The 25,719-nt window shown below is 43.1% G+C and overlaps 1 protein-coding gene across 2 annotated transcripts; it reads right to left on the minus strand.

Moving 5' to 3' along the window:
* Positions 1-6,396: 6,396 nt before the first annotated feature.
* LOC137296295 (uncharacterized) lies at positions 6,397-16,611 on the minus strand. Of its 2 annotated transcripts, none has more exons than XM_067828059.1 (3): positions 16,471-16,611; positions 10,849-11,329; positions 6,397-9,615 (listed from the first exon to the last, which is right to left on the minus strand). In XM_067828059.1, exons 2-3 carry the CDS (start codon positions 11,210-11,212, stop codon positions 9,551-9,553), a joined length of 429 nt encoding a protein of 142 aa, XP_067684160.1. In that variant the 5' UTR covers positions 11,213-11,329; positions 16,471-16,611; the 3' UTR covers positions 6,397-9,550. The 2 variants fall into 2 exon arrangements, with proteins under 2 accessions (XP_067684160.1, XP_067684161.1); XM_067828060.1 differs by lacking the exon at positions 16,471-16,611 and adding an exon at positions 16,023-16,450 and having other exon boundaries at positions 8,166-9,615.
* Between the last annotated feature and the right edge of the window lie 9,108 nt (positions 16,612-25,719).

The raw sequence follows: 25,719 nt of genomic DNA on the forward strand, positions 1-25,719 counted from the left end.
TATGCACCATGTCACCCATACCATAGATGTGCCCCATATTCCTCCATACAGTTAACCCTGTACCTCATGCCACTGGTGTGCGCCACGATAAATGTATTATAAATTTAACCTGATTTAACCAATATAATGTCCCCGTACCTCAAGTACAATAGAAGGTTATAAGCAATGATTTCTAAAATCCAGTCAATAACCCACTCACGCTCTGATTACTATTGATTAGTGTAACAAATGGGTTTTGACAAACAAAATAGGTTTATTTACAACTCGTCAATGTTTTGAACAAGAAATGTACATATACAGTCGGTTCATGCCCACCTAGCCCCAAACTGGCTGTAACTAGTCTGTTGTACAAACAAAGACGTTGGGTTATGTGGGAATGGTTATAGCGTTCAGGGATTAGTCGTACTAAATAAACACAAACTTCTATACAGACTGATATAGTCATACACTTTATAATTTATAAGTCGACATTTATTAAGTAGGAAGCAGCATCTACAAACATGACATCAATTTCGCAACATCGGTATCTGGTCTTGAATCTGCACGATCTCTATACTTATTCTTCTTGTACTTCAGTCTACCTGTGACCTGGAGATGGATTATTAAAATTTCATTCTTGGTCTGTGTGCTTTTGATGACATTGATAAACTTGTACAGGTTAGGATGGGATGTCTTGATGGCGTTATTGAGCTTATGGTGCCACCCTTCAAGATGGTTTGTTGTACAGGGGCCCTGAGTGTCAAAGTGGTTCCACGTCTGGCGATCTTTCTGAACCCACTTCTCAGTAACATAGTCCGCAAACCTATCTTTGTCGGGTACTTCTGATGGTCGGTCTTACTGGGGCTGAACCCATACATCGTCTAGTTTCTCTAATGGCTCTAGCGGTATGACTGTTGCATGTCTGATGAATTTGTTGGATCGGGAATGTCTCTGTGGGGAGCTCAATGCTGCATTTTCAAAGTCGAGAAAAACATTGCAGAAGTGTACATAAATATATCATTCACGATTTTGGTAACTTCAGTAGGACGGGGGTCACTCTGGTTGTGGTTCTGGTCTGACTTAACATAGGCAGCGTTCTGCGCCGTAGCTGTTGCTCGACAACCCATGTGATGATGTCTACTGTGTCCGTATGCCTGTTCTTAACGCCAAACTGAAAGCCATTGTAGACTAGAAATTGTCAACCTTTAAGGTTATCAATATACCTGAGCGTTTGCGATTTTGAGAGAAGCTGTCTAAGTTGTATGAGTTTTTATAATATGAACTGGATGACGCTGAGTGAAAGATAGTGAGTGGACGCTCACCCATGGCAATATCTTTATCCAAGGTAGTGGATGATAAAGAGTGGACACTCACTCAAGATATCGGGGAAACAGGCTATAACTCAGAGCGTTAATCCCGTGTAACAACACTGCTCCTTTGGGCTTGGGACCTAGTGGGAATAGGGAAAAATAGATTTGGGGCTAGGCGGGAATAGGAGACATCGAATTTTGGGCTAGGCGGGAGGACACCATACAGTTGATTTCACATGTATCACTTCATCAATGCATTCATTTGAATAACTTGTTTGAGTGGCATTTTAGAAGTTGAGGTGTACAAATAGGACAAATTGTTATGGATAACAACTTCTTTATTGCGTGATTGTGACGTTTCGGTACAAGAATCTGTACCGAAACGTCACAATCACGCAATAAAAAAGTTGTTATCCATAACAATTTGTCCTATTTATTGGAATAATTCATCAAAACTCAACACACATTTCGACAAAAGAATGTAAACCACTACCCAAAAATGACAACCTGTTGAATGAGGAAAGTAAGATAGTTTATGGATAGTCACCTGTTTGTTACATACATGATGCGACTTTTCGTTTCTTATACCGTTGTAAAGCAAGAGTGAAATACTACAGCGCAGAGGGACGTAAATACATCAAGAGGGATTAACGCTGATGTCCAGCTGATAGGTATGTTTCTCGACCAGTCTGAGTAAACTTATCCTCAGTACTTTTCGTTACACTCCACTACTGAGTCTAACAAACCTTATGGGAGATCACGTCAGGTAACCCTTGAGAATGACCAGTCAAAACACCTTGAGAATGACCAATCAGAACACAGCTTACCAAATCGCGAAAGTGGACATTCGCACATACCTTTTGAACTTTTTATCTCGAAAAGGTTCGTACCGAATGCGATTCCGAATGCTATTTAGCGTGCGCTTGCTTCCGGGTGATGCACACGGCGTACGTACAACCATGACAACGGTGAGTAAACAGTTGCTGAAAGTAGTGTTTTTGGCAATATTCAAGGATGTTATCTTGTGAAAATATTAGCTAATGGTAACCATGTCAACAAAAACCCCAAAGTGTTTATACTGCAGGTCAAATAACTGTGTTATATGCGGATTTTTGTTTGTGGAGAGATCTGTGTCAGAGACCTGAATATTTTGAAAATCCCTCCGATCGCTAAATAGTAGCCGTTGTCTGACTGGTTAAATCTATTTAACCGTCACACGTTTGATTGGACGGTCATTGGTTGCTCAAAGGTTACCTGACGCGACCTTCTACTATGTTTTGTTAGACTCAGTGGTGGAGTGTAACGAAATACGCTGAGACTAAGTTTATTTAGACTGGTTTCTCGACGAAGACTGTCGGGCAGGATGTGAGTGATGTAGAGACTCGTTTAGTACATCCCTGTGTTAAGGTCTCTTTTAACTCCTGAAATATGACAAGAAAAAAACGTTTGGAACAATTTTACAAGAACAAATTGAAACTGTAACGAATTAAAAATAGATGCAAACATTGACCTTTATCAACATATTTGTCGGACTTGGGGTGTTTCCATTTTCATATATCACCATGACACGGTTGGTGTTTGGGGTAGGGGTGGTGGTGTGTGGGGTGTGGGGTGTGGGGTGTGTGTTCACATATCACCATATCAGGGATGATGTTACCCGGTATATGTTTTCATATATATGTACATACTATACATATATATTTTGTATATGGGCCACTGGCCTTCATGCAATAGACTGATTGATTTGATTTTTGTGTGTCACATAGGGGCAACATCACCGACAGAGGGACAACATCACCGACAGAGGGACAACATAGGTGACAGATGGGAAACATCAGTGTCAGGGAGAAAATACGTGACATAGGGTCAATATCAGTGACAGTGGGGCAACATAGGTGACAGAGGGGCAACATCAGAGATATTGGGGCAACATTTTTTTAAAAGTAATGTTACATTTTAATTACCACATTCTCCCAACTCAACACAAAATATTCATGACCATGATGGAAGATTGCTCCATTTTACTACATAACACTCAGAGGCAGGGTTAGGTTAGCAGTAGCCATATCGTGACAAGTATGCGTCAGCTGCACACATAATTATATAAAGCTAACATACCCTGCTGCGATCTACAGAACCTGACATGCCCTGCTGTCATCTAAGTATGCTGACATAGAATGCTGTCATCTATAGGATGTTAACATACCCTGCTGTCATCTACAGAAGCTGACATACCCTGCTGTCATCTAAGTATGCTGACATAGAATGCTGTTATCTATAGATGTTAACATACCCTGCTGCCATCTACAGAACCTGACATACCCTGCTGTCATCAACAGCTGACATACCCTGCTGTCATCTAAGTATGCTGACATAGAATGCTGTCATCTATAGACGTTAACATACCCTGCTGTCATCTACAGAAGCTGACATACCCTGCTGTCATCTAAGTATGCTGACATAGAATGCTGTCATCTATAGATGTTAACATACCCTGCTGTCATCTACAGAAGCTGACATACCCTGCTGCCATCTAAGTATGCTGACATAGAATGCTGTCATCTATAGATGTTAACATACCCTGCTGCCATCTACAGAAGCTGACATACCCTGCTGCCATCTACAGATGCTGACATACCTTTCTGTTATCTGCAGAAGCTGACATACCCTGCTGCCATCTACAGAAGCTGACATACCCTTCTGTTATCTACAGATGCTGACATACCCTTTTGTTATCTACAGAAGCTGACATACCCTGCTCTTATCTACAGAAGCTGACATACCCTGCTGCCATCTTCAGAACCTGACATTCCCTGCTGCCATCTACAGATGCTGACATACCCTTCTGTTATCTGCAGAAGCTGACATACCCTTCTGTTATCTACAGATGCTGACATACCCTTTTATTATCTACAGAAGCTGACATACCCTGCTCTTATCTACAGAAGCTGACATACCCTGCTGCCATCTACAGATGCCGACATACCCTGCTGCCATCTACAGATGCTGACATACCCTGCTGTCCCGTTGACACCTCTCCCGTCATGCCAGGCACCGGTCAGGTGGGTCTTTTCATTGTTCATCTTGTGTGAGAGGGGTCCACAGCAACAACTGACCCTCTGACAGTACAGACAGGCGTGGTAAACAACCCACCGCATGATGAGCAGCATCACCACAGACACAATCAACACAATCCCGCCCAAGATGACGATCACGGGAACCAGCCAGGCGTCACTCAGCTTGTCATCATACCAAACAGCCGCTAACACTTCAGGGTCGAAGAACGATTTAGTTCGAATACTAAGGATGTTCTGTGTCGATGCCATGGTCGGTGTTGCTATGGTGATGTTGTGAGTTGCTGCGGAAGCGTTGTGAGTGTGTGAGAAGGCCGCTGGACCGACGTCGTTGTTGCGCATCATGCTGCAAGATTTTCTGGATACCTTGATCTGTGATGGTCATACGAACTATGGGCACCCGAAGTCCTGAAACTAATAGAATGCCTGACATGTCAACAGTATACTAAGGTCTTTGTTTGACGCACGAAGATACCAATGTCTCCTGTATGCCCGGATCCAACAGGTAATGACAAGCTGATACTATGTTAACAACTTATACACGATGTTCCACACACCTGTAGTCACGGTAAAATCTGTTACCAACGTTACACCTACAGGCAATGCTATGCATGTAACCCATGTTACAAGCACAATCAGTGCTACACATATAATCAAATTTACAGCTGTAATGAAAGTTACCCTGTAATAGTGTTTCGCCTGTAATCAACGTTACACCTGCAATCAGTTTTGCATCTGTAATCAGTGTTATACCACTTATTACTGCTACACCTGTAATCAGTGACAGCCTGTAATCAGTGTTACACCTGTACTCAGTGTTACACTTGTTATCAGTGATATACCTGTAATCAGTGTTACAACTGTAATCGGTGCTATACCTGTAATCAATGTTACATCTGTAATCAGTGTTACACCCACAATCAATGTTACACTTGTAATCAGTGATATACCTGTAATCAGTGTTACAACTGTAATCGGTGTTATACCTGTAATCAGTGCTACAGTTGTAACCAGTGTTACAATTGTAATCCGTGTTACACCTGTAATCAGTGTTTTAACTGTAATCAGTGTTACACCTGTAATCAGTGTTCCAGTGTTACAACTGTAATCCGTGTTACACCTGTAACCAATAGTACACCTGTAATCAATGGTACACCTGTAATCAATGGTACACCTGTAATCAGTGTTACACCTGTAATCAATGGTACACCTGTAATCAATGGTACACATGTAATCAGTGTTACACCTGTAATCAATGGTACACCTGTAATCAATGGTACACCAGTAATCAATGGTACACCTGTAATCAATAGTACACCTGTAATCAGTGTTACACTTAGAATTATCGTTACGCCTGTGATCAGTGTTACATCTGTAATCAAAGTTACACTTGTAGTCAATGTAGCTTAGGCCATACATACAGAAACTGTACTACCTGTCTGCATGAAACAACTGCTGGTTACAGACTTACTGAGACTTATTGTCGACCTTGGCTGTCGACTGAGGGAAATTCTGCACGTGCAACATAATCTGGTCCTTTGCATTGCATCTGTCCTCGAATTCCTCTTTTCAAACATGATGAAGATTACTGGATATTCCTCATTATGTGTTATCTCATTCACAGCAGAACATATGCGGCATTATGCATTAGACAGAAACTGGCTTGACATCCTAGTCCGATCACAGACATCTGAAACACATTTGAGTCCGTAACGCTGGATTCATCACATCACTGTTGCTGACTTTTATCTATATGAAGGAGCTTTAATACTAATGTTGTTTCGTTAGCCTGGACATTCATTAAACCGGATAATAATCTCCAAGGCATGGTAGCAGCCCCGTTAGCTGCCGGATAGGTGACGTTTACCTGACAGAATCCCGCACCTGGGACGGCGTGTCCTTACCCGAACTACGGTATACCCCCGTACTTCGGTCTTGACGATAGGGGATGTGCGAGAGGTACAATGTCAGTACTCGGGGGTCCTTGGAGTTTTACCGTAGTTCCTCCAGAAACCACAAGACGATGATCTTCGTTTAATAGTTTATTTAAACTGTGTTGCTGGTCAACCCACTCGATGGTCACTCTATAAGACTTCAGCCCAAAGCTTCCGTCTTAAGCCAAATGCTGGTGCTTTTTAAGATAGTTTTTCATCAGACGATTCCTTGTGACCAAATACCAAGAGTGGGAGCGCACCAGACTAAACCCTCCAAATTTCTCCTAACCATATATGGCTCGTGGAATACTACGAGCTGCTGCCGAGATCCCCGGACAAGTTGCTCCATCTTGATAGTACCGTCATTTTCCCTTTACCGAATCTATGAATCATCTCAACTTGCCCCCAATAAGCTCTAACGACCTACTTTCGTGCTTATTTCCTCCGCAGCCGAATACCTACCTCTCTTACCTTGTTTATGTTTCCTACCTCACAGGCCTTTATCTATCATTTCTTATTCTAAATATATTATTAGAACACATTGATCACCTGTTATTAATAATATCATCCTTAAATCTATATTATAACAATAATTATAATTCCTCGGCCATGATACCCTATTATTATAACAAAATCATAATTCCATGCCTCGGACAATAACACGACGAAAAGCAACCACTGCAAGATGAGGTCTCGTTATGTTCAGTTACACTGGAGAAGACTGGTCTGAAACGGCAATGGACGGAGTCCAGTAGACCTACACTGGCGTTTGACAGCGACCGCTATCGAAGTAGAAAACATCAATTTTGAAACCACGTACCGTGTATCGTGTTCTGATTGCCAGTATATATAACAGTGGACTCTAGTGAAGTGGCAACCTACCCACCTAACCTGCTACCCACCTACCCATCTACCTACCTAGCCTGCTACCTACCTACCCATCTACCCACCTACCCTGCTACCCGCCTATCCTTCCATACTGCTACTCACCTACCCATCTACAAATCCCGCTGCATCAGGCTACAAAGCCTGTAGAACGTTTCTGGGAGCAGGCAAGTGGCCTTTAATTGCACTGACTGGAGAACGGGGCAAACTGAAATATTTTGATTTTAGACAAAACGTCAACACAGGGTACAAAATTGAATCTAGTGCTGGATGGTATTTGTAAAGTTATCAACTCGATAATTCAGAGACCGCCACCTGGAAAACTAAACTCACTACTACCCACTGTGCCGTTACCTCCCGACATCGAAACCCTATCTAAATATTCATTTTTCGGTCCGATCATAATCAGCAATTTAGTTTTGACAAGAATCATTTTTGTAACATACTCTATACCACTCAAAATAGTTCACACAACTGTTAATATACTACCATATGTACGGTGACAGTCAAACAGACAGCGGTCATATCAACAGAAAAAATCAGGCTATTCATGTATGTACATCACATCTGTATAGTAAGTGGCAGGTAGTGCTTGCACAACGAGCTGTACCCGGATTGACACCCCGCATGTGGATCGGATTTCAAGTGTGTTTAGCAAACACTTCAAATAAATAGTCAGAAAAAGATGAGATTTCAATCTGGCGTTAATGAGCGAAGCTGTACCATGTTACCCTCAATCCTCCTTACAAACTGTTACCTCCATATATCCTGCGTCAACCTCTACCCTCCATATACCCTATTATACCTACCCTACATTTACCCTGTTACCTCCATATACCCTGTGTTACCCTCTATCCTCCATAAACCCTGTTACCCTGTTCCAAGGTTAGCTCTATATCCCCTGTTGTATCACATATCAGCACACTAACCCTGTACAGTACAAGGCCTCCACTCACCCAGGACTGACGGCACAACTAATATGCGCAACAAACACAGTTTATTTAAACGTAAGTAATACATGACAAGAGAGGCTAGGGTTAGAAGGGTTAGGCTGATGTCCATCTCTCCCAGTAATACATGACAATATATTGAGGCAAGGCTGATATCCATCTCTCCCAGTAATACATGACAATATATTGAGGCAAGGCTGATGTCCATCTCTCCCAGTAATGCATGACAATATATTGAGGCAAGGCTGATATCCATCTCTCCCAGTAATGCATGACAATATATTGAGGCAAGGCTGATGTCCATCTCTCCCAGTAATACATGACAATATATTGAGGCAAGGCTGATGTCCATCTCTCCCAGTAATGCATGACAATATATTGAGGCAAGGCTGATGTCCATCTCTCCCAGTAATGCATGACAATATATTGAGGCAAGGCTGATGTCCATCTCTCCCAGTAATACATGACAATATATTGAGGCAAGGCTGATGTCCATCTCTCCCAGTAATACATGACAATATATTGAGGCAAGGCTGATGTCCATCTCTCCCAGTAATACATGACAATATATTGAGGCAAGGCTGATGTCCATCTCTCCCAGTAATGCATGACAATATATTGAGGCAAGGCTGATGTCCATCTCTCCCAGTAATACATGACAATATATTGAGGCAAGGCTGATGTCCATCTCTCCCAGTAATACATGACAATATATTGAGGCAAGGCTGATGTCCATCTCTCCCAGTAATGCATGACAATATATTGAGGCAAGGCTGATATCTATCTCTCCCAGTAATACATGACAATATATTGAGGCAAGGCTGATGTCCATCTCTCCCAGTAATACATGACAATATATTGAGGCAAGGCTGATGTCCATCTCTCCCAGTAATACATGACAATATATTGAGGCAAGGCTGATGTCCATCTCTCCCAGTAATACATGACAATATATTGAGGCAAGGCTGATGTCCATCTCTCCCAGTAATACATGACAATATATTGAGGCAAGGCTGATGTCCATCTCTCCCAGTAATGCATGACAATATATTGAGGCAAGGCTGATGTCCATCTCTCCCAGTAATACATGACAATATATTGAGGCAAGGCTGATGTCCATCTCTCCCAGTAATACATGACAATATATTGAGGCAAGGCTGATGTCCATCTCTCCCAGTAATACATGACAATATATTGAGGCAAGGCTGATGTCCATCTCTCCCAGTAATACATGACAATATATTGAGGCAAGGCTGATGTCCATCTCTCCCCTCCTCCCGACACTGGGACATAACGAATAGAAATGGCCCCATGTACTCCCACACATGCAATCAACACACACAACCTGGTTCCAACTAATTCAGCCATTCATGTTTTTCGTACTATATGTTTGTGGTGTGTTAGCTGTTCTGGATTGTTTAGTCTTTGTTACCCGAACCAAAGCCCCGGTAGGTTGCCGATGATCCATTGCCTCGTTCAAACTCTGAAAAATACCAGACATTGAAGTATCACAGTAAAATTTATAACAAAACAACACAATAGTTCATATCATCCGGGGTACGTTCCGATACATCTCCATTGTACCTTGAATGCATGTACGATGACTTTATTACCATCTCTCCCATTAATACAATTAGGTGTCTAAGGTGTGAAGCTGAGCGTACCAATCACAACTAACTTTCACTTTTAAATTATCTAACTGATTAAACTGGGAAACATAAGTGATGCAGGGGTACTCTGAATGGGGTAGACGGAGTTCTTGCAGTTTCGGTCCTGTCAGTTTGTATAATTTCCCCCAAATCTGAGTCGCAATGCGAACCTTCGCAGCTGCAATCGCTATCTTTGTGTACACTGGCAGGCTCGACTGTAACGACGGCTTAGCTGACCGTTATAAAGAGCAGGCAAAGATAGGTAAAGAACTTATCAGCTCGCACCGCAGGTGCATCCAGGGTATAGTGGAGATGTATCGGAACGTTTACCCTGGAAATATCGAGGATGAGTTCATTTATACTCTCACATTAACCTCCAGTGACCAGTGACGGGGTGGGTTCACTTATTTCAAATTTACGCTCATGTGTTAGGTCAGCCCAGAGCGCAGAATCTGTACAGTTCTTCAATGTGTATAGAGCCGTGACCAGCCATTACACAACATTCTGTGAGCAGTACTCTGTCTGTCCGTCATGTCACTATGATGTCGGCACCTGAAGCATCCGAGTTGAGGGATTCGACATCAATGGCTGACTGAGCCTCTTAAAGGGCACTTAACAACCGGATGCAGGATGCACAGCACATTTTCTACATACATGTGCAGCTTACTTCTTCACATGTGATGTCAACAATAGCGCCACGGAAGCTACGTCTACATGAGACATGGTGGAGTGTTGAAGATGACGTATAATGAGAGAAGTGTGTTCATAGTGCTTATGGTTTCAAAGGCCATAACTCGATTCTGAAGATCAAATGGCGCTACTGTTTTTACACCAGGTATATCGATTGGGTAGACATGCAGACAGACGCACGGACAGACGGTGAATGTACTTGGAGAAGTGCACAAACTACATTAACTGAGGCAAATTTCGTTTGAGATACAATGTAATATTTACTTAAAATGAGTGCACCCTATGATATTCATGATCGTAAATTAGAGATACATAAAAAGCGAGGGACTTACTGCCAACTGCAGTTCGTCACGTGTGATTGTGTTTCAAGTGTTTACCTGTCAAGTTGATGTCGTCACTGTCGTGTGTCGACTCCGTCAGGTGGGTGTATTCATTGTCCAGTCGTCGTGCAGTGACTTTACAGCAACAGCAGACCTTGTTGCAGAACTTCAACACCCACAGTTCAAATCCCCGGATGACGTACACCAGCGCCAGCGACACCAACACCAGTATTGCCACAACGACGACGATGACGGGGATCAGCCACGCCAGGGTGGCCTTGTTGGTATCCCATGCTTCCGCTAAAACCTTCTGGTCAAAGAACCCAGGCGACGTCGTAGTGGAGTTGACGAAGTCCTGTGTCGTGCTGTTGACGATGCTCTGTGTCATTGCTGAAGTTGTACGAGTTTCCAACAGAGTCATTGCAGGTCCCAGGGTGCTCGTAACGACGACGTCAGTGGCAGTTGATGTGTTGTCTTCTGCCTCGTCGACGTGAGCCTCTCTCTACAGAGGGTCAATCTAGCACGCTATTACCCACTCCTGCAGCAGAACGAAATACAATGTTCGAGGCTCACCATTTAAAATATCACAACTGTGTTAGCCATGAAGTGGAGCTGAGTTAGGTACTGTTGTTACCTTACACGTCCACATTCAAGTAATATACATTCTGTTAACAATGGCAAGTATTACTTACCAAGAGTTGGAGTAAAATGATATCTTAAACTCCGCGCAAAATGAACTAAAGTGAAACTGTGCTACCGAGAGGGCCGAGTGTGATTAGATTAAACCGTCAAACCTACTTTACTTCCTCACTTACCGCTGTAAGTGCCATTGAAATACTGTCTGTATAGAGCGCATGAATATCATGATGCACGGCAGCGCTAATATCGGAACACATGTGACATCTTTCACGACACCGGAAACCCGCTTAATATCCATCACTTGGGTCACAAACACGAGGAATTCCATACTTCGCGACAATATCAATATGTCTCTTAGTATGATGTTCTTCCATGAATCATGATCTTTAGATGTTCTGGAGCACTATTGCTTGTGGTCATGTGGTCATCCCTTACCAATATCAAGCGCTATTAATATCAGTTACTATTAATATCAGTCAATATTAATATCATTTACCAATCATTTGTAATCTCCCGTACAACCATTCCGAGCAGTACTACTGTTGCAAAAGTGTATCCACTCACTCACCCTCTTCGCCAATACCACTGGTGTATTCGTATAACTAACTACAGGCCCCCTTAAGTAATGGAAAGAATTACGGCAAATTTGAAGGAATTGCATCTCAAATGTAAACAGTCGATATCGGTAGTTTAGCGGTAATAACAGAAACACATCGTCGGTAATACTTCGGTCATCTTCGGAGATTTCTCGGCTGTGTTCCGTGATTTGTCGGTCGCGTCCTGAAACTCACACATCAAAACATGGCGTCACTGGAAGGAGCACCCGCCTCGCTGAGTTTTGTTTTTAGTTTCTACTGTTTTCATTTTTATAATTATCCATCTTTGACCACCCGTGTTGAATGCGTTTAGGTATGAGGTGTTGTCGGAGCTACAAATTATTTTTTAGGAGAAGATCGTCACTGCAAAAGAGCGTCATACGTGATGCCCATGGAAGTTTAACATGGGAAGCATCCGGGGCGTGACTCATGACGCTCCGACAACACCTGGGTCTTGGGCTGGGGTGTGAACTAGTCGGGGTTTATAGCATATGTTTTCTGCCCGAAGCTGGCAATAAATAGTTGACACATGTAAACGAAGCTGTGTAGGATACAGCCAGATATTTATCACGGCCATCCAGAACCGTCATAATTAGGTAGCTGTTAAATACTAAAGTTAAGAAGGTGTGGCTAAATGCAATAGTGGATTAAATTCCAAAACATTGATAGATGCCTTCAGAATGTTATACAGCTGCACATGTAATTTATAGCTGAATCGTGATGTTTCGTTAAGTCAAACGTTCTGTCATCAAAATCATGTGACAGAGTTAGCTTTCTGTTCGTTTGCTTATGAATTCCTTCACTATCACACAATAACTGGCAAGTTTGACTACACGGACAATGAGCACGAACATGAGCATGTTTAACATTGTATTTGGCACTGTGAACATAATCTGAAACTGACTATGTATACTCGGCACATACAGAAACTGTGCATACAAAAATTTAAAACCTAAATTTACCAAGCCTGTGTAGAAACATAAGGAGTAGTGACATATATCCAACATGAATGCCCGTGCCACGTTCCGTGACGTCAGTCGTTTCGTCATAGTGACGTACGATACGTTGTTGCTCGTGCCTCTTTCGGGAAAGAGAAACAGAGCAAATGAATGCCACACAATGCCGTCACTCTGGAAAGCTCAACCGCTGGCCTTGCGATCGTGCAAAAACTTAAACGGCTATTGTAACGCATAGCATGCCAAGGCTAACGTCAGCACAACGTCATGAGGCCATTGGGATGGTCCGTAGGGGAATGTCTCAACGACAAGTGGCCGCACATTTCCATGACCACCGGAACACCATTTCTGCACTGGTGTGACACCGAATGTGGTGCCAAAATCATGTCAGCAGACTGACTCTTGTTTTGCTGGCGAAATGTTGTTTTTACAACAATACAACATTGACTTACTGCCTTGGCCTGCAAATTCACTGGATCTCTCGCCCATAGAGCATGTTTGGGACGAGATGGATCGACGTCTAGTATATTTCCTTAATAACAGCAGTTTCCCAAGTAAGTACTTACTATCATTCTGTTGATCGCCCTGTTATCATAATTACAACACTTTGTTGGCAAGATCATTTACTGCATTGCACACAGTGGTATCAAGGATCTGCTTTCATGAACTCAGTACATTTAGGATGTGCGTTTGTCTTATGATTAGAAATTTTCAACACTGACTGAACAGGTACAAATTACCTTGGGTATTTCTTGTATTTATACTTTTGACAGCTCAAGCCAAAAAGACTTTTGTTGTACATGTTCATTTCTGTGGATTGCCGCGTGTGTTGCCTGTCCTGGGGGAAAAGTTTTCAAAAGAATGGAATTACAGGAAGATTCCATCAACATCAAGTTCTTCGAAAAGGGAGACATCATAATGTTCTTATATCTGATGTTTTGCGTTTATACAGACAAGGTAGCTGTAGCTAGATGACAGTAGCATAAGTAATGTTCATTTCGTTCACTTCAGGACCTGTGTGAGCAGTTGCTGCATATCATTACCCTCATCCAAGAATATTACAAAGTCCAGAGTGAGTGAGTTTGGCTTTACGCCGCTTTTAGCAATATTCCAGCGATATCAAGGTGGGGGACACTAGAAAATGGGCCTCATACGTTGTACCCATGTGGGGTCTTCGGAGTGACGAGCGAACGCTTTAACCACTAGGCTACCCCACCGCCCCTCAAAGTCCAGAGCATATGATGATCGTATCCTAATAGCCATCAGTTCAAGAACAGTTGACAATAGATATGCAAATCCTTTCCTATTATTTGTGTAATCTGTGATTTATGAATCACACTTATGATCTGCCTACCATTTCTAGCTACTTACTTTAAGTATAACTGAAGGAGATTAAACTACATTTGAATTTTGAGTAGGATTTTACTATTATAATGAACTGACGTTTTAGTGCTGGTTGTCGCCTTCGGTGTTTTCTTCTTTATTAAACTGTAATACTTTATCCTGCTGCAAAAAGCTGCAATGTCTACATAAAGCAATATTTACTCACTAACTCTGTAGACTTTTCCAAGTCCAACAACTTGTATACACCCACTAATAAATTCCCACTAGGGAAATGTGGGGAGAGAAATGATATGCGATGATATAAGGAAGAACATCGGGACTTAGTTTGATAGGAAACGCTTAGTCTGTGAATACATAAATTTATAATTTTGATAGTTACATATAAACCCATTTAAACTGATATAGTACCCAAGTGAGATGAGAAATTCAGAACCTGAGGACATCTAGACTTGCTTCATATAGGACTTTAGCATTGCAGGGAGGACTTGGCAGTGGGGAAAATAATCCCAATCAGCGACTGCCAAACAGACAATTAGTTTGAGTGAATGTTGATAGGTCCGTAGTATATATTGACATAAAGTTGTTTTTTTCTCATATTTCGTTTTCTGTTCAATATTGGTGCATTAAGGTTTCACTTTGGTGTTCATGGCTTCTGTAAGTTTAGTCTATGTGTTTAGTGATGTGTTGTTATTTGATTTTACACTGAATTGGCACAGCTCTTTGTCATTTCTAGAATGTTTATCTTGACGGAAATTCAATGTTATACAATGACAAATATTCCTCTTCTTTGCTGGTTTGTAACGGAAATGATAAGAAATACATATATCACCATGTATCACTGTCTTCTTACCTTCTTTAGTCATTTACTGTACTTCAGGTTTAACACTCTTGTGGCATACCACTAGAATGCATGACAAATTTCATTACATTTTGCAAAAAATAGGTTTGTCATTAGCTTCTTTTGCATAAAGTTAGAGATAAGATGGCCTTATTCCAAGGCTGTACTGAATGCTAAGCGCATGTGTGTATAGTAATGTGATCCTTTAAGGAGGCAGACGAGTCTGTTATTTATATATTGTTTCAGGGAATTTCATTTCAACCACTAAGTACTACTTTAGAGACTTGTGTAAGTCTGTCAGTAAGACGACTCCGGCCTCTGTGAGAGCTGCCTCTCTCCCTAGACCCCAGATGTCCCTGGAGCTGGGGTGATGTTATGACTTGTGACAGATTCCACAACAGAGTTTGCTTTTTGTTTACGAATTCCATCTGATAGTGCATATAGGAACCCAGCAAAAGGACCCCAGACCCTACCCCGCCCCAGGTTTTACAGTATGCCTTTGGGGAATGACAGTAGTGCAACAGGACAGCATGGCCACCATATTGTCACCTCACTGTAACCCTGTCACGTGATTTTATTTTCTCTTGGAGGCAGTTGTCGTTTCCAACAGTTGTGTTTTGTTCTTTTCACCAGCCAATGTCGGCTTCCATACAGATATATACAGATGTCACTGTCATTGTCATTCCAAATGCTCGGGTTAGTGAGTGTGTACAGCACCCGTTACTATACCTGAAGGAGTAAAGTATAGTATAGTATAGTATAGTATAGTATAGTATAGTATAGTATAGTATAGTATAGTATAGAAGAATAGTACAGAAATGTACCCTAAACAAAGTTAAAATACAGAGACGTACGTACCTTCAGTACGAGACCATATTCTACAATCCCAAACCGAAGACGTACATAACTGTAACTGGTTGGGTGTGGTTGTGTGCATCGCGAAGTCGGCCTTACTGTATATGCCCTGGTCCTACGTCACACAATCTACTGTCTACATTAGTATGCCTGTTCCGATCAAGAAAATCACAAGTCAGAGTGGAATCGTCCCGGACTGCGTTCCAGAACTCTGAATATGGCTGGAGTACACACTTGTAATACACTTGTAGTGCACTTGTAATGTCGACAACGACCTCTCCAGCACTACTACGACATCACTGATGATGAGCAAGTCGACAACAAGAGTTTCTCTGTCTCCAGACGTGGCAAACTGTATGTCGAGTTTCAGTATTCAAAAGTCTCAAGACAGGAAACACAATCACACTTGAAACAAACGCTACCAAATGTGTAATCGAGGCTGTTTACTCACCATGTACGTGAAAATAAAACTATTGGACAAAATTGTCGAAGTTCCATCGGTCCTGTCCCGTATCTGGCACGTGAAACTGACACCTCAACACGTTGCACCGAACGAGCTTCCTTTCCCATTCGGGACGTCGCCAGGGACCGTATCATAACCTCAACCGTAATTTCAAAATTTGACGGAGTGTTTAAAAGTAATCACATTTCTGAGAGTTAGGACAAACAACATGTTTCTGACTTGACAGGTGTGTCTATCGTTGGATGCTATGTGATCAGTGGCTGAGACTGACTTTACATGACTTTAAAATGACTTTAATATGATATGAGATGATCCCAAACAGAGCCATGTGACCTCTGATCCTGTTTTCCAAATTTGACAAATTTTGTCATGATTCAAAATCTACAGTGGACCCGTTGTCAGTTGGGTGATTTAAAGAGATGTTGTGTCTGTTGTAGTCGTTCACATTTTAGCCACTATTTTATCTGGACAATCAAAACAATACTCTGTCTATTTGAAACAGCCATTCACTGTGGTTGATCACTATCAAGATCTCATTTCTTACAAACATGTATGTTCTTTGTTAATTGCTGCGTATGGCAGCGTATAATTCTAATTTTTCATCTAAAGGAAAATGTAAAAACATGCACTGACGCCTATACAATTCAATATGAGCGACAAAACCCACTCAACGCCCATAAGAAATCACTGTCAGCCACAGACCTGACTCTATACTACTACGGCGCCTTGAGCCACAGGCCCTCGTGTCATTGCGAGGATTAAAGATTTTTTTAAAAAAAAATGTGAATATTTTGAGATAACCCCCGACTTGAAAGTTAACGCTTCACAGAACAATATATCTAGACAAGGACGGACACTTAGGTGTACCCCACCCGCGCTACCATCGCATGCAGTCGATTAAAATTTCATCTAAACATAATCATGGGTGACTGGCCTATTGATCACCACTAATGACACCTACCAGTTCTATATTGTTATTTCTACAAGTCGATTGAAAGCCGATTTTGACATTCAACTAATTGATCTTGGCACAAATGACGGACGATATCAAGCGTCGACCAGTGACAGGGCTTTTATACAGCCTTATTTCCTTCCTAAAAAAATCATTTTTAAAAAAAAACCAAATCTTTAATCCTCGCGCCTGTGCCTTGAGCATGTCTTTAGGAATCACCGTCAAATATTGATGACACCAGGTGTTCCCCCAAAGGTGTCTCACCGATAGTGCCCGTCACAGACACATGTAATCAACTGTTCTATTTATACGTTGAAATTACATTGGACATCACTTTGCTACTTATCCTTCACATTCGGACTGTCCCCTAATTCTTTGCTTAAAAATCTTCACTGGGACCTAGAATGTTCTATCCTTGAACGTATAACGTTTGAACAAGTGTCTTATGTTCCTTGAAATCTTGATACAGGGAGCATGTTTTCGTGTATCTGAAAACACCACGACATGCATGGTGCCCACCACAAACGGAAAGTTGACTATTAGAGCAAGTGTAAGTGGTACTGAATGTTCGAGGGGATATCAAAAAGTTTTGAGCCTTGCATATTTATACTTGACAAATAGTAATGGGCACCTAAAGTTATTAGTGTCCTAGCTACATATTCCCGGTAGGATCACATAGCTGGATGCATTTCTTCAATGGCAGTGCCTTGTAGAAGAGATATACCCCCTAGTGAATGTGAAAAATGGACACGGTTGAATATAGAGCAGTAATAAAGTTTCTTGTCAGGAAGGGCAACACGGCCAAGCAGGTTGAAAAGCGACCCACTGCTGTTTACAAGGAGTCTTCCCCTTCTGCTGCAACCATCAAATGTTGGTTGAAAGCGTTTCAACGAGGAAAAGAGAGATTAGAAGGTGACCCCCGTCCAGGACGGCCCTCAACCAGTACCACCCGAGCAAACATTGACAAAGTGCACCAACTCGAATCGTCGTATCACCCTGCACGAGTTCAAAGATGCAACCGGGCTCTCATATGGATCCATTCACAGCATACTCCACATGTCCAAGTTGTGTGCAAGATGGGTCCCAAGAATGCTTTCTGATGACATGAAGCTTTCTAGGGTCAACATCAGTGGCGCGATGCTGACTCGTTACCATGTCAACCCAGAAGATTTTCACTTTAGAATTGTAAACTGTGGTGAAACCTGGCTTCATCATTATGACCCTGAGAGCAAGCAGGAGTAAATGGAATGGAACCATGTCACCTCTCCAAGGACAAAGACGATCAAATCGACCAGGTCCCCAAAGAAGGTTATGGCAACTATTTTTGGGACAGTAAAGGTGTTATCCACATCGACTACGTGCCTCGTGGTACGACAATGAATGGAGAGTACTATGCTAACCTTCTGAAGCAGGTACTCCAGTCCATTAAAGAGAAGCGGCGAGGAAAGACCCGGCGAGGGATCCTTCTTCACCAGGACAATGCGCCAGTCCACACCAGCCGAACTGCAATGGAAACTACGCGCGAGTGCGGGTACGAAATCTTACCTCACCCTCCCTGTTCACCAGAACTAGCCCCTAGCGAATTCCACTTCTTTCCTCGACTGAAAAAACACACCTGGGGCCAGAAATTTCAGGATGATAATGAGCTTATCGCTGCTGTGGAAGGGGTTTTTAGGGGACCAAGATGTGGAGTTCTTCAGATCAGGAATCAGCCATTGGCAAACCAGATGGGAGAAGCGTGTAAAGTTGGAAGGAGACTATGTTGAAAAATAAAGCAGTATGAATTCCAAAATCTTGCTTTTTCAGCTCGGGGCTCAAAACATTTTGATATCCCCTCGTAGGAAGTTCCTCGTGCAGCACGAGAGTTGGTATAAACCTTACAATTTGTCTACACAAAACATTGTTTGTGAGACATTAAAGTAGTTATGGGTGTTCTTGTACATAACCAGTGATGGGTTCGGCAGGTGCAGCTGCTGTGCCAGCAAAGGTAGATAGCAGGTGTCAGGTAGATTCAGGCTGATGCTTTTGTGCCAGCAAAGGTAGATAGCAGGTGTCAGGTAGATTCAGGCTGATGCTTTTGTGCCAGTAAAGGTAGATAGCAGGTGTCAGATAGATTCATGCTGATGTTTTTGTGCCAGCAAAGGTAGATAGCAGGTGTCAGATAGATTCAGGGTGATGCTGTTGTGCCAGCAAAGGTAGATAGCAGGTGTCAGGTAGATTCATGCTGATGCTGTTGTGCCAGCAAAGGTAGATAGCAGGTGTCAGGTAGATTCATGCTGCTGCTTTTGTGCCAGCAAAGGTAGATAGCAGGTGTCAGATAGATTCAGGGTGATGCTGTTGTGGTAGCAAAGGTAGATAGCAGGTGTCAGGTAGATTCAGGCTGATGCTTTTGTGCCAGCAAAGGTAGATAGCAGGTGTCAGATAGATTCAGGCTGATGCTGTTGTGCCAGCAAAGGTAGATAGCAGGTGTCAGGTAGATTCAGGCTGATGCTGTTGTGCCAGCAAAGGTAGATAGCAGGTGTCAGGTAGATTCAGGCTGATGCTTTTGTGCCAGCAAAGGTAGATAGCAAGTGTCAGATAGATTCAGGGTGATGCTGTTGTGCCAGCAAAGGTAGATAGCAGGTGTCAGGTAGATTCAGCGTGATGCTGTTGTGCCAGCAAAGGTATATAGCAGGTGTCAGGTAGATTCATGCTGGTGCTTTTGTGCCAGCAAAGGTAGATAGCAGGTGTCAGGTAGATTCATGCTGATGCTTTTATGCCAGCAAAGGTAGATAGCAGGTGTCAGATAGATTCAGGCTGATGCTGTTGTGCCAGCAAAGGTAGATAGCAGGTGTCAGATAGATTCAGGGTGATGCTGTTGTGGCAGCAAAGGTAGATAGCAGGTGTCAGGTAGATTCAGGCTGATGCTTTTGTGCCAGCAAAGGCAGACAGCAGGTGTCAGATGGATTCAGGGTGATGCTGCTGTGCCAGCAAAGGTAGATAGCAGGTGTCAGGTAGATTCATGCTGATGCTTTTGTGCCAGCAAAGGTAGATAGCAGGTGTCAGATAGATTCATGCTGATGCTGTTGTGCCAGCAAAGGTAGATAGCAGGTGTCAGGTAGATTCAGGCTGATGCTTTTGTGCCAGCAAAGGTAGATAGCAGGTGTCAGGTAGATTCAGGCTGATGCTTTTGTGCCAGCAAAGGTAGATAGCAGGTGTCAGATAGATTCAGGCTGATGCTGTTGTGCCAGCAAAGGTAGATAGCAGGTGTCAGGTAGATTCAGGCTGATGCTGTTGTGCCAGTAAAGGTAGATAGCAGGTGTCAGATAGATTCAGGCTGATGCTGTTGTGCCAGCAAAGGTAGATAGCAGGTGTCAGGTAGATTCAGGCTGATGCTGTTGTGCCAGCAAAGGTAGATAGCAGGTGTCAGATAGATTCAGGGTGATGCTGTTGTGGCAGCAAAGGTAGATAGCAGGTGTCAGGTAGATTCAGGCTGATGCTTTTGTGCCAGCAAAGGCAGACAGCAGGTGTCAGATGGATTCAGGGTGATGCTGTTGTGCCAGCAAAGGTAGATAGCAGGTGTCAGGTAGATTCAGGCTGATGCTTTTGTGCCAGCAAAGGTAGATAGCAGGTGTCAGATAGATTCATGCTGATGCTGTTGTGCCAGCAAAGGTAGATAGCAGGTGTCAGGTAGATTCAGGCTGATGCTTTTGTGCCAGCAAAGGTAGATAGCAGGTGTCAGGTAGATTCAGGCTGATGCTTTTGTGCCAGCAAAGGTAGATAGCAGGTGTCAGATAGATTCAGGCTGATGCTGTTGTGCCAGCAAAGGTAGATAGCAGGTGTCAGGTAGATTCATGCTGATGCTGTTGTGCCAGCAAAGGTAGATAGCAGGTGTCAGATAGATTCATGCTGCTGCTTTTGTGCCAGCAAAGGTAGATAGCAGGTGTCAGATAGATTCAGGGTGATGCTGTTGTGGCAGCAAAGGTAGATAGCAGGTGTCAGGTAGATTCATGCTGCTGCTTTTGTGCCAGCAAAGGTAGATAGCAGGTGTCAGATAGATTCAGGCTGATGCTGTTGTGCCAGCAAAGGTAGATAGCAGGTGTCAGGTAGATTCAGGCTGATGCTTTTGTGCCAGCAAAGGTAGATAGCAGGTGTCAGGTAGATTCAGGCTGATGCTTTTGTGCCAGCAAAGGTAGATAGCAAGTGTCAGATAGATTCAGGGTGATGCTGTTGTGCCAGCAAAGGTAGATAGCAGGTGTCAGGTAGATTCAGCGTGATGCTGTTGTGCCAGCAAAGGTATATAGCAGGTGTCAGGTAGATTCATGCTGGTGCTTTTGTGCCAGCAAAGGTAGATAGCAGGTGTCAGGTAGATTCATGCTGATGCTTTTATGCCAGCAAAGGTAGATAGCAGGTGTCAGATAGATTCAGGCTGATGCTGTTGTGCCAGCAAAGGTAGATAGCAGGTGTCAGATAGATTCAGGGTGATGCTGTTGTGGCAGCAAAGGTAGATAGCAGGTGTCAGGTAGATTCAGGCTGATGCTTTTGTGCCAGCAAAGGCAGACAGCAGGTGTCAGATGGATTCAGGGTGATGCTGCTGTGCCAGCAAAGGTAGATAGCAGGTGTCAGGTAGATTCATGCTGATGCTTTTGTGCCAGCAAAGGTAGATAGCAGGTGTCAGATAGATTCATGCTGATGCTGTTGTGCCAGCAAAGGTAGATAGCAGGTGTCAGGTAGATTCAGGCTGATGCTTTTGTGCCAGCAAAGGTAGATAGCAGGTGTCAGGTAGATTCAGGCTGATGCTTTTGTGCCAGCAAAGGTAGATAGCAGGTGTCAGATAGATTCAGGCTGATGCTGTTGTGCCAGCAAAGGTAGATAGCAGGTGTCAGGTAGATTCAGGCTGATGCTGTTGTGCCAGTAAAGGTAGATAGCAGGTGTCAGATAGATTCAGGCTGATGCTGTTGTGCCAGCAAAGGTAGATAGCAGGTGTCAGGTAGATTCAGGCTGATGCTGTTGTGCCAGCAAAGGTAGATAGCAGGTGTCAGATAGATTCAGGGTGATGCTGTTGTGGCAGCAAAGGTCGATAGCAGGTGTCAGGTAGATTCAGGCTGATGCTTTTGTGCCAGCAAAGGCAGACAGCAGGTGTCAGATGGATTCAGGGTGATGCTGTTGTGCCAGCAAAGGTAGATAGCAGGTGTCAGGTAGATTCAGGCTGATGCTTTTGTGCCAGCAAAGGTAGATAGCAGGTGTCAGATAGATTCAGGCTGATGCTGTTGTGCCAGCAAAGGTAGATAGCAGGTGTCAGGTAGATTCAGGCTGATGCTTTTGTGCCAGCAAAGGTAGATAGCAGGTGTCAGGTAGATTCAGGCTGATGCTTTTGTGCCAGCAAAGGTAGATAGCAGGTGTCAGATAGATTCAGGCTGATGCTGTTGTGCCAGCAAAGGTAGATAGCAGGTGTCAGGTAGATTCAGGCTGATGCTTTTGTGCCGGCAAAGGCAGACAGCAGGTGTCAGATGGATTCAGGGTGATGCTGTTGTGCCAGCAAAGGTAGATAGCAGGTGTCAGGTAGATTCAGGCTGATGCTGTTGTGCCAGCAAAGGTAGATAGCAGGTGTCAGGTAGATTCAGGCTGATGCTTTTGTGCCAGCAAAGGTAGATAGCAGGTGTCAGATAGATTCAGGGTGATGCTGTTGTGCCAGCAAAGGTAGATAGCAGGTGTCAGGTAGATTCATGCTGATGCTTTTGTGCCAGCAAAGGTAGATAGCAGGTGTCAGATAGATTCATGCTGCTGCTTTTGTGCCAGCAAAGGTAGATAGCAGGTGTCAGGTAGATTCAGGCTGATGCTGTTGTGCCAGCAAAGGTAGATAACAGGTGTCAGATAGATTCAGGCTGATGCTGTTGTGCCAGCAAAGGCAGATAGCGGGTGTCAGATAGATTCAGGCTGATGCCTGAAGCGTTGAAACCCCTGCCGGGTCAACTCTGATAGCTATCTTTACCTGGCTGAATGCATACACAGTGACTTAGTGTCTAGTAGAGAAAACGGCAGTGAGGTGTTCACAGTGTGTTACCACTGTAGACATGTCCTGGTCAGGTGAACAATGTGTAGTCTATAGTTGATCGAGCTTCCATCTGTATACATGTTTGTCAAGTCAACGATGTGTAGTGTCTAGTTGACCCAGCTTCCATCTGTATACATGTTGGTCAAGTCAACGATGTGTAGTGTCTAGTTGACCCAGCTTCCATCTGTATACATGTTGGTCAAGTCAACGATGTGTAGTGTCTAGTTGACCCAGCTTCCATCTGTATACATGTTGGTCAAGTCAACGATGTGTAGTGTCCAGCTGACCCAGCTTCCATCTGTATACATGTTGGTCAAGTCAACGATGTGTAGTGTCTAGTTGACCCAGCTTCCATCTGTATTTATGTTGGTCAGGTCACCAGCTTCCATGTCTGTATATCTTGGTCAGGTCAACAACGTGTGGTGTAAAGTTCATTTAGCTTCCATCTGTATACATCTTGGTCAGTGCCCCGTTGTGCAAAACAACTTTAGCCAAGATCAACCTTGAGCACTAAGGTTAGAGTTACGATCACCTTAAGACAAAGATACGCCTGTTGCACAAAACAACCTTAGGGCAACCTTAACTTGGACTCCAACCTTATGCCGATTTTCTTTTTCAGGCGCACATTTTCATAAGGTTTGAAAAGTGAACGTTGTGCGAGAATTGCGTTAGCGTGGTCCTGAATCTGTGTACGGCTATAAAATTACACAGATATGTAGAATATTTAATTTCCTATCCGTTGGTATAAATATAACTGCGACAACCTCAGGGAGTTGAGAAATAGATACTGCTAAATGTTGTCATTAATATGCTAATTTTTGACATTCCCATTTCTGTACACTCTCTGCTTCCTCAAAATAAAAGCAGCCGCCATATTCCTTTTCTGTGTTAGTTGCTACCGGCGTCATTGGTCACATAAGCAGCGGCATTTCCAAATCACTTCTTTCACTTATCGACGAATCCCAAGAATGACGTGGGCGTCATTTTTCCACAGGAGGGAAGTATGTGGCAGTGACAGATTTTGTATATTTTAACATGTTGTATATTGATTAGAATTCATGTAAATAAATCCTTCAAAATTCATTACATAGTTTTAGTTATATTATTTATCCTGTTACTCAGCCTGCCTTAACTATCACTCACAGCCAGTTCACTGAGCATGCTTATCGCATGTTCACCACACAACACAATAACAAAAGCCCTTTCCCACCTAGGTCCTTTGTCTTGTCTTCATAGCCAGCTTGGGCAATCAGCTAAGCTTTACACCTTTTACACATTACAAGGTTTGTGGTCACTCCACATTCAACCGTCAGTTGTTGATATGACATGTTGATTTGACGGGACATACATTTGGACACAGTCTTTGGATCGCATTCTGAGACAATCGTTTGATAGAGACAACAGCGTCCCCAGGTGTGAAATAAACCTAGGCCCACACACCTGGGTTATTGTTTTCACCTGTATTCATCTCAAATAAACCGTTGGCCATTGAGGAACAACACAAGCAGTTTCTGTTGTCTGTGCGTGACTGACACAGCCCTGCTACATTTCCAACCTTAGAGACGCTAAGGTTGGGTCGAACCAACCTTAGTTATCAACCTTAACTTAAGGTTAACCTTAGTTGAGGTTGTTTCGTTTCACTCACAACTCACAATGATGACACCCACCCATTAACAACTCACAAAGATGACACCCAATAACAACTCACAGTCATGACACCCAATAATAGCTCATAATGATGGCACCCAAAACTAGAACACGTTGATGATACCCATAACACCCAAAGGCGACACCAAATAAAAACACACAATGGTGACGCCCAGTAACAACACACAAAGATGACATCCACCAAATAATAACTCATAATGATGACACCCACCCAATAACAACTCACAATGATGACACCCACCAAATAACAACTCACAAAGATGACATTCACTCAAGAACAACTCACAAAGATGACACCCACCCATAAACAACTCAGAAAGATGACATGTACACCCACCCAATAACAACTCACAAAGATGACACACACCCACTCACAACTCATGAACATGACACCCCCAAAGAACTCACAATGATGACACCCACCCAATAACAACTCACAAAGATGACACCCAATAACAACTCGCTGTCATGACACCCAATAATAGCTCATAATGATGGCACCCAAAACTAGAACACGTTGATGATACCCATAACACCCAAAGGCGACACCCAATAAAAACACACAATGGTGACGCCCAATAAC

This window comes from Haliotis asinina, chromosome 9 (assembly GCF_037392515.1).
Source record: "Haliotis asinina isolate JCU_RB_2024 chromosome 9, JCU_Hal_asi_v2, whole genome shotgun sequence".
Taxonomy (NCBI): Eukaryota; Metazoa; Mollusca; class Gastropoda; order Lepetellida; family Haliotidae; genus Haliotis; species Haliotis asinina.